This window comes from Cotesia glomerata, linkage group LG2 (genome assembly GCF_020080835.1).
Source record: "Cotesia glomerata isolate CgM1 linkage group LG2, MPM_Cglom_v2.3, whole genome shotgun sequence".
Classification (NCBI taxonomy): Eukaryota; Metazoa; Arthropoda; class Insecta; order Hymenoptera; family Braconidae; genus Cotesia; species Cotesia glomerata.
Window position 1 is genome coordinate 18,068,265 of NC_058159.1, and position 9,054 is coordinate 18,077,318.

At 27.9% G+C, this 9,054-nt stretch overlaps 1 protein-coding gene across 2 annotated transcripts; it reads right to left on the reverse strand.

Moving 5' to 3' along the window:
- Nucleotides 1-762: 762 nt before the first annotated feature.
- Nucleotides 763-4,310, reverse strand: LOC123258828. Of its 2 annotated transcripts, XM_044719068.1 has the most exons (5): nucleotides 4,079-4,310; nucleotides 3,034-3,606; nucleotides 1,796-2,079; nucleotides 1,595-1,710; nucleotides 763-1,514 (listed from the first exon to the last, which is right to left on the reverse strand). In XM_044719068.1, exons 2-5 carry the CDS (start codon nucleotides 3,236-3,238, stop codon nucleotides 1,430-1,432), a joined length of 690 nt encoding a protein of 229 aa, XP_044575003.1. In that variant the 5' UTR covers nucleotides 3,239-3,606; nucleotides 4,079-4,310; the 3' UTR covers nucleotides 763-1,429. The 2 variants fall into 2 exon arrangements, with proteins under 2 accessions (XP_044575003.1, XP_044575004.1); XM_044719069.1 differs by lacking the exon at nucleotides 4,079-4,310 and having other exon boundaries at nucleotides 3,034-3,679.
- Between the last annotated feature and the right edge of the window lie 4,744 nt (nucleotides 4,311-9,054).

A 9,054-nucleotide genomic window follows, 5' to 3' on the forward strand; every position in this document is an offset into this window, starting at 1 on the left:
TTTTAAAATTGGAATTTTGAGTTCCACTTTTAACAGCAGCTGTGTTTGAGCATTTCCTGCGATATTTCAGGTTGAGAGAATTCATTTGATTATTTATAGGATTTTTAACAGGAAATTTAATTGGGCACTTCCGGCCAAATTTTAAATTTTCACCGGAAATACCCAAACTAAGCTTCTGTTAAAAAATTCTATGAAAATCAAATACATTGTCTCACACCAAAATATATCAGGAAATGCCCAAACGCAGCCCCTGTTAAAAGCAGAACTAAAAATTCCAATTTTAAAAGGTTCTCCACGGGAGTTACATTTTGGCACACCCTAATATATATATATATATTAGTGTTTCAAAAAAACAAACTATTTTTTTTTTTTCGAAGAACTTTGAAAATTCTTCAGAGTATCCCTAATCGAAGACATTGTGAAAATCTCAGCCCTTAATATTAATGTATAGAGGTGGCTGTAATTAATTTTTTATTTCCATTTAAATAACATAGAAAAAAATTTTTTTTTACTTTTGAATTTTGCTAGTCAACAACGAAGCATTTTATAGCTATGATCGATACATATTCTTGTAGGAAATTTAACGATCAACAAAAATTGTCTGAATGAATATATGCGTACGGAGAACCATTCCGGAGTTATCAGGCCTTAAACATCGAACTGTTTAAAAAAATAATAATATTTATTTATAAATACGAAAAATCGACTTAAATCACTTAAATAAACAATATTATATATCAAAAAATTAAAATTTCTAAGAGGTTTTTGATGAAAAGTTTTTATTAATTATTGATTACTGACTAATTTCACTGAACAGCGCTAAAAAAATACAGATGTATTACGAATTTATGGTCAATATACCTTCAATAGTACAATTTACATAAAGTTTTTTTTAGAACAGCTCGGAAAGTCTTCTCTATGTTTTTTTACCGTTTGTAGCAAACCTTGAAATTGTTCTTCACTGTTAGTTAAATGCTGATTATATTTAGTAATTAATGCGACATTCCTCTCAGCAACGTCATTCACTACTTTTAATGTACTAAAAAATTGAATATTTTCTTGAAAGCTTCTGTGACTAGCCCATAAAGTGATGTTGACATCAAGAAACTCAGTAGACAATCCAAATCGTTCAAATAATACCAATGATCTTTTAGAAACGAAATGACTTAGATCTTTTATTAATAATGTATTCAACTTATTCTTATTGATTATGAAGCGCTTTTTATTTAATATACTACTATCTCGGGACTTTATAGCAGTTACCATTCTAATTTTTATTTCCGGTGAAACTCTCGAATCAAATAAAGCCAAAGCTGCTAATTCTTCAGAAAGGTACCACAGATGATTAGCCATTTTCTCAGATGTCTTTTTTGAAACAGCTGAATTAATTTTTTTGTCGAGAAGCAAATTTTTTATCAGCATTAAATCATTACTTGGCGCTGTTATCGCTGACGTTGCTGAAAACCACGCTTTTATGTGAAATTTTATCACAAAAATACAAATTTGACGGACTCCTACAATTTCGGTCTTTGTTAGCTTTAACTGATTTCTAAACATGAATATTTTTAAATTATAAATCGCTTTTTCTATCCACCTTGCATGATGAACAGCTCCAGGATATTTAAAAACTACTCCGTCAGATGGCAAAGCTCCCAAAAAAATCAGAGCTAAGTCCAGAAGCTCCTTATAATCTCCTCTTGGTTGCGAAATCTACAACAACAATAATAATGATTATTTATATTATGACACATACGAAACGCAATTGAAGATAATTAAGAACCATAATCAACATTACTTGTAAGTAATTAGCAATAAGTATTAGGATTTCATCTTTTATATCTGCAAGGGCTTCTTGAACTTCTCTGTCTGAAATCCCAGTAGTATATTTTTGTTGATCAATATCACTCCATTTGTTTTTGAACCGAGTAAAAATCGAAACATTTGGACCTGAAGATGTAGGCCAATAAGTTTCAAATGCGGATCTTAAAACTAGCTCAATAATGTGATGACGGCATGGTAAATAAGTCAACTCTCTTCTTAGTGCTTGTTCAACGAGAACACATGCACCACTGTGAATTCCTTAAAAAAACCATGAATTACAAATTTAAATATAAGTACTGATAAATAACAAAATAAATAACCAATACATTAGCTGAAACAATGAAAACCAAAAAAAATTTTTATTTGAGTTAAGGGGGTATTCTGGTTTGACTTCCGATTTTTGTGCACTTTTTTGAGATTTTTTTGTAAAGACCAATGAGGAGATAGAACTTTGAACCTTTAAACATTTATTTATAGATATTTCAAGCGTATACAGTTAAAATTTGAACTAAAAACATTCTCTAGAATTAAAGTTATAGTGGTCTGAAGACACTCGCCACGACAAAAATTGACGCTCACTTCCTCCATGATATCAGCTGATTGGCTTATCTGAAACAAAAAAACCCGCCGGGGTTTTAATCTGTATACTTAAATACATCGATTGGACTACGATCGAAAAAAAATTTTTTTGATTTCTATTTTTTTTGTATCAAAAAGTTGACAAAAAAAATGAAATTCGAATTTTTTTGTTCCGAAATCTGTCAAAAATCCAATTTTTAAAAATTTTTTTTGATCGTAGTCCACCCGGTGTATTTGAGTATACAAATTAAAACCCCGCCGGGTTTTTTTATTTCAGATATGCTAATCAGCTGATATCATGGAAGAAGTAAGCATCAATTTTTTTCGAAGCGGGTATCTTCAAGCCACTTAACTTTAATTCTACTAAATGTTTTTAGCTAAATATTTAACTGTAAACTGTATACTCTTGAAATATATATAAATAAATAGTAAAAGTTCAAAGTTCTATCTCTTCATTGGTCTTTACAAAAAAATCCCAAAAAAATGCACAAAAATCAGGGCGTCAAACCAGAAGACCCGCTTAAGCAAATAAAGTAGAGGAAAAAAAGTTTCAGATATATCTAGATTTATAGCATAGAATTTGTTCGACTTCGATTTTTCGTCAACAGAGATATATTATAATTTGATAAAAACCTGTATTTACAGCCGCAGTATCAAAACATAATGCTGTAATACTGTCAGCGATAGACCATTCACTCAGGACAGAAATAATTGCTGAGGCTTGATTTTCCACAGTTCCAGAGTCAATTTTGGGAGCACCAAGTAGTATTTCTTGTCCCGAAGCTGATAATACGATTGGTAATCTTTCCACGTCTTGGCGCGTTTCAATGTCAGGCATTATCTTCCGATCTCAGTGTAAAACGCATTTATCAACTTTTAAATTTTGTTGTAAATTTGCCATTGTACTTTTTCTCGCTAATTCACGCTGACGATGGATGGTTGAGTGACTCAAATTATATTGACTTATATCTAGTCCCGCGCTGATTAAAGTAGCAGCTACAATGTAAGTAGCATTTCTGCTACTTACATTTGCACGATCCAATGCACTGACAAGCTTAGGCGTGATTATTTCAAGTTTTTTTCGCTGCCGTGAAACCTCTATATCATCTTCGAAATCAGATGCTGCATTTGAAGTTCGACTTAAACTTGAATCTGTTTTTTGACTTAATAATAATCCAGTATTATTCTCATCACTTTGAATTTCGTCTGCAAAATATAAAAAGTTTAACTTTTGAATCCTCGGAGATTGAAAGAAAACCAAAAATTTTAAAATATATCAGACACAGTATAAGTTACGCACAGAAAATAAGTGTGAGACATTCAAGTTAGTCAGGATTTGTAATTAATTTTATAAAAATAAAAAAGAAAAATGTTAAATATTTAACTTGTATTCAAGAATAACTAAAAATATTCCAAATAATTACTGACCAATTTAAGAAAAGGTAATACTGAAAAAACAAAAAACGTTTAAAAACACAATTTTATTCAATTGTTAGAATTCAATAAATACTTCGTGCATGAAAAATCAGTAAGAAGATACGTAATTTTTTTGCTGATAATAAAATTATCTTTAAAAAATTTTGTGGAAATGAAATAATGCTAGGTTTATAAATGACTATTTTTTGAGGATTTTTGTGCTATTTACCCTAGGTGACAATTAAAAATAAAAACCACTCACCAATTCTATCTTCATCAATATTATTAGCTACCGTTTTTACTGGAGGATTAATATGGAGAAAACCTCGTCGATTTGACTGTCTTTGGCCTTGCAAAAATAACTTTTGACTTTCATTAATGAGTTTCATTACTTTGTGATGTGCTATGTCGAATAATTTCTCAATATCGGCACAAAAAATAGAAACTTTTTTTTTTTGAGTAGATGACAGCTTTTGATTTTTATTTTTTAGCAAATTTTTCTCCACAGTGTGATGGCGAATGAGTTTTCTTACTGCAGAATTTTTCGCACAAGTCGGAATTCCAGCTTCAGACCATAAATCGAATATATTCTCAACCGTAATTAATGTACTTTTCTTAATAGTCAAGCTTTGAGAACAATGATAATGAAAGAAAAGAGACATAACCTCGTTTAAGCTCGGCAGTTTGCTTCCTACAAATTTTGTAATTTGATAACCAATTAAATAAATTTGCTTCTCCATCTTAAGCTTAACAATGAGATTTTATAAACACAATTACAAATAATTATAAATAAATTAAATATAATATTAAACTAATTTTAGTTTAAAACATTAACAATTACGTTGTTTTACTACGAAGTAATGTAAGATAAAAAAGCTATGAGAGAGACAGGTTTGTGACAGCAGAAAGCGGAAATAATTAATGTATTATCATTTCTATAAAAATCATACTAACAATTCAATAAAAATTGATTGTTCAATTGAAGTACTATGTAACTATATAGCACTGGGTTAAATTACATAACCTAGAATTTTTAAAACTATTTCGTTAATAACAGTACATGACAATTTAAAAAATATGATAATTCATAAATTTTATCAATTAATAAATAATTTTCTTTTTCATGTTTATAATTTATTTTTAAAAAAGCAAAAAATTTTTTAAAAATAGTGAAAAATTATAACTTCGTAATTCATTAAATTTTATCATAAATTTATCATTTTAATTTTTTGATATATAATATTGTTTATTTAAGTGATTTAAGTCGATTTTTCGTATTTATAAATAAATATTATTATTTTTTTAAACAGTTCGATGTTTAAGGCCTGATAACTCCGAAATGGTTCTCCGTACGCATATATTCATTCAGACAATTTTTGTTGATCGTTAAATTTCCTACAAGAGTATGTATCGATCATAGCTATAAAATGCTTCGTTGTTGACTAGCAAAATTCAAAAGTAAAAAAAAATTTTTTTCTATGTTATTTAAATGGAAATAAAAAATTAATTACAGCCACCTCTATACATTAATATTAAGGGCTGAGATTTTCACAATGTCTTCGATTAGGGATATTCTGAAGAATTTTCAAAGTTCTTCGAAAAAAAAAAAATTGTTTGTTTTTTTGAAACACTCTAATATATATATATTAGGGTGCTTCAAAAAAACTTTTTAATTTTTTTTTTTTTAACTCTTACCCTCTTAAATGTTTTTATTTGATATAAAAAAAATCCTCACTAAACATGAGCCCTAAAGCTCAACTCTAAGGCGTCGCTATTTTTATTTTAGTTTCCCATTCAATTAACATGGGAAAAATTCTTTTTTGTTTTAAATTGAATTTACACATAATTTACGCAATTTTGTACAAAAAACGATTTTATATTCTTAAAGTAGAGTCTTTGAGCTTTATAAAACTCTAAGACAAAGTATAATTATCGCTACAAAAAGACTAGTTACAGCCATTTAAAAATGACTAAATTTCGAAATTTAAAGAAATAGTTGGCAATTGGGTCATTCCATGTCAAATTGACAAATAGTTGGAATCGATCTCTTTCGATTTGGACAAATTTGAGTTAGAAGTTTTCGTTTATCATAAAACGAAGTTCTGCCAAAGGAAAAACAATAAAAATTTTTCAAAAGATAATGCAAAATTTAAAATTTCGCAATTTTTTCAGTTTTTCAATTTTGTTTTTGTAATATCTCGAACGCTATTGTAGATATAGGAACGGCCTTTTGTTTGTTTAAAAGGGGACACTTAGGGTTATTGAAAAAAAAACATTTTGGAAATAAATTGTCAAAAATGTCGAATTTTGAATTTTTGAAAATCATTAAAAATGACGATCGAAGTTAAAGTTCTAGCTCAATTTTTTTTATATAATACATTTTACTCATCTTAAAAGATTCTGAAATTTTTAGAAGGGTGTTTTTTTTAAATATCAATTTTTGAATTTCAAAAAAAAATTTTTTTTTTTTTTTTTGTAACTTTCAAATAAGGTAAAGTTATGTAGACACATAGTATTGTAATATTGAGGATTAAAAATTGAATGCGTCACGTGAAAATATTGAATAATAAATCAATTTCAAATTTTTTTTATTTTTTGGACATGATCTCAAAGTCATCCTTAGCGCATGGAAAATAAAAAAAAAAAAGTTGAAATTAATTTATTAATCAATATTTCCACGTGATGTATTCAATTTTTAATCCTCAAAATTACAATACTATGTATCTGCATAACTTTACTTTATTTAAAGGTTGCAAAAAACGAAAAAAAATTTTTTTTTAAAATTCAAAAATTGATATTTAAAAAAAAACACCCTTCTAAAAATTTCAGAATCTTTTAAGATGAGTACAATGTATGATATAAAAAAAATTGAGCTAAAACTTTAACTTCGATCGTCATTTTTAATGATTTTCAAAAATTCAAAATTTGACATTTTTGACAATTTATCTCCAAAATGTTTTTTTTCAATAACCCTAAGTGTCTCCTTTTAAACAAACAAAAGGCCGTTCCTATATCTACAATAGCGTTCAAGATATTACAAAAACAAAATTGAAAAACTGAAAAAATTGCCAAATTTTGAATTTGCATATCTTTTGAAAAAAATTTTTTTATTGTTTTTCCTTTGGCAGAACTTCGTTTTATGATAAACGAAAACTTCTAACTCAAATTTGTCCAAATCGAAAGAGATCGATTCCAACTATTTGTCAATTTGACATGGAATGACCCAATTGCCAACTATTTCTTTAAATTTCGAAATTTAGTCATTTTTAAATGGCTGTAACTAGTCTTTTTGTAGCGATAATCATACTTTGTCTTAGAGTTTTATAAAGCTCAAAGATTCTACTTTAAGAATATAAAATCGTTTTTTGTACAAAATTGCGTAAATTATGTGTAACTTCAATTTAAAACAAAAAAGAATTTTTCCCATGTTAATTGAATGGGAAACTAAAATAAAAATAGCGACGCCTTAGAGTTGAGCTTTAGGGCTCATGTTTGGTGAGGATTTTTTTTATATCAAATAGAAACATTTGAGAGGGTAAGAGTTAAAAAAAAAAAATTAAAAAGTTTTTTTGAAGTACCCTAATATCCTTATTAGGGAGTTGTGAGCGCCATCTGCATGATAAGTGACGAAGTATAGACTCATCTTTTAAGCAGGTGGTTCAAAATTTATGAGTACTATAATTTTAGTATTAAAGAGAAAATTATATTACTATTCTGAATTATATTACTGCAAAGTGAATCTAACATTTAATTTAATTGTGACGAAACAAAAAATATGCACATCGGCAAAACGCTATATTTTGTGTAAAAAACTCTCAGCTTTCAGAAAAAAAATTCAAATTTGAAGAATTTTGGGCTGCACACCGAAAAAAATCAATTTCTCCACTTTAATTTGATTTTTAAGGGTCTTCTGATGAGTTTATGAAAAAATAAATATTTTCATTCGAAAGCTGAAAATTTTTCCTACAAAATACAATGTTTGTCAATTTTGTTTAAAAATGTTTTTCATATCAGAAAAATTGACGAAAAAGTTGAAAAAAAATTTTTTCCAAAATTTCAAAAAATCATAACTTCAAGACCGCTGCGTATTAAGAGCTAAAACTCTCAGGGAATTTTTGTCTTATGATAGAGAACACCTCCATAAATTTGAAACATAATCCGCGAGGGTCGCCCCGTAAAAATGTTCTTATTTGGTGGAATGACCCCTATATATATATATATATATATATATATATATATATATATAACTATATATATATATATATATATATATATGTATATATATATATTAGGGTGTGCCAAAAAAATCGGATATTTTTTTTTTCACTTTCCGCTTAAAATATCGTAGAAGGGGCATTCCATGCAAAATGGGAAAATGACTAAGATTTTAAAATTTTTCTAGTTAATTCTAATTTAGTCTTAATTTATTATTAAAAGTCTATATTTTACGAATTTGTAAAGAAAATTTTTTTTAATCAATAAGAAAATCCATTTTTCTCTCCTAGTAACTTTTCAGTCGTACTAACTGGTATCCGGCCCGAATGCTGTTTAAGTCGGTAACACGTTTTTTAAATCATTTTATCAATTCCAGCTAGTGATTCATTGTATTTAAGAAGAAGAATTAAATAATGAAAATAAATTATATATAATTGTATATAATCATATATGATTATATATGGAATCACATATATAATTATATACAATTATATATGATCATACACGGAAAGAAAATTGAAGGAGTTTTTACTATTTTACTATTGTAATTTTTACTAAATAAAATAGTAACGGTGGACTATACTTCTCATTTAGTAATTTTTACGATCTACTATTGTAAATTTTATCCAACAAATAAGACTAGCAAGCGTCGTAAAAAGTCGAATACTATAGAGCAAATTATACAATATGTGTTTGTGAACTTTACAATTCAACTATTGTAAAAATTCACAGTTGGTTTTTTTTAAAAGAAATATTAGGGAGGGAGAGAGATAGAAGGTTGGAATAATTGGTACCTGTACAGTAATCGAAAAAAGAAACCGACATTTTCGTGCTATCTGGGAATCGAACCCAGCACTCTGAGTTAACAGCCAAAGACTCTCCCTCTACGCTATCCGAGGTAAACTAAGACGAATATCCTTTAACATTTACATAAACTCGAAGTCTAGCGCTGTGCATGGCCATCACTCACACTAATTGAGAAACATTCCAATTCAACTATTGTAAAATTTGCCATAGTTCTAT

What these genes read in the sequence shown, in the direction of transcription:
- LOC123258828 (XM_044719068.1), bottom strand. Translation starts at nt 3,238, where the DNA reads ATGCCTGACATTGAAACGCGCCAAGACGTGGAAAGATTACCAATCGTA. An exon ending in TACTGCGGCTGTAAATACAG is followed by an intron (nt 2,080 to 3,033) that starts GTTTTTATCAAA and finishes GGTTTTTTTAAG; the next exon opens with GAATTCACAGTGGTGCATGT. An exon ending in GGAGCTGTTCATCATGCAAG is followed by an intron (nt 1,515 to 1,594) that starts GTGGATAGAAAA and finishes CCGAAATTGTAG; the next exon opens with GAGTCCGTCAAATTTGTATT.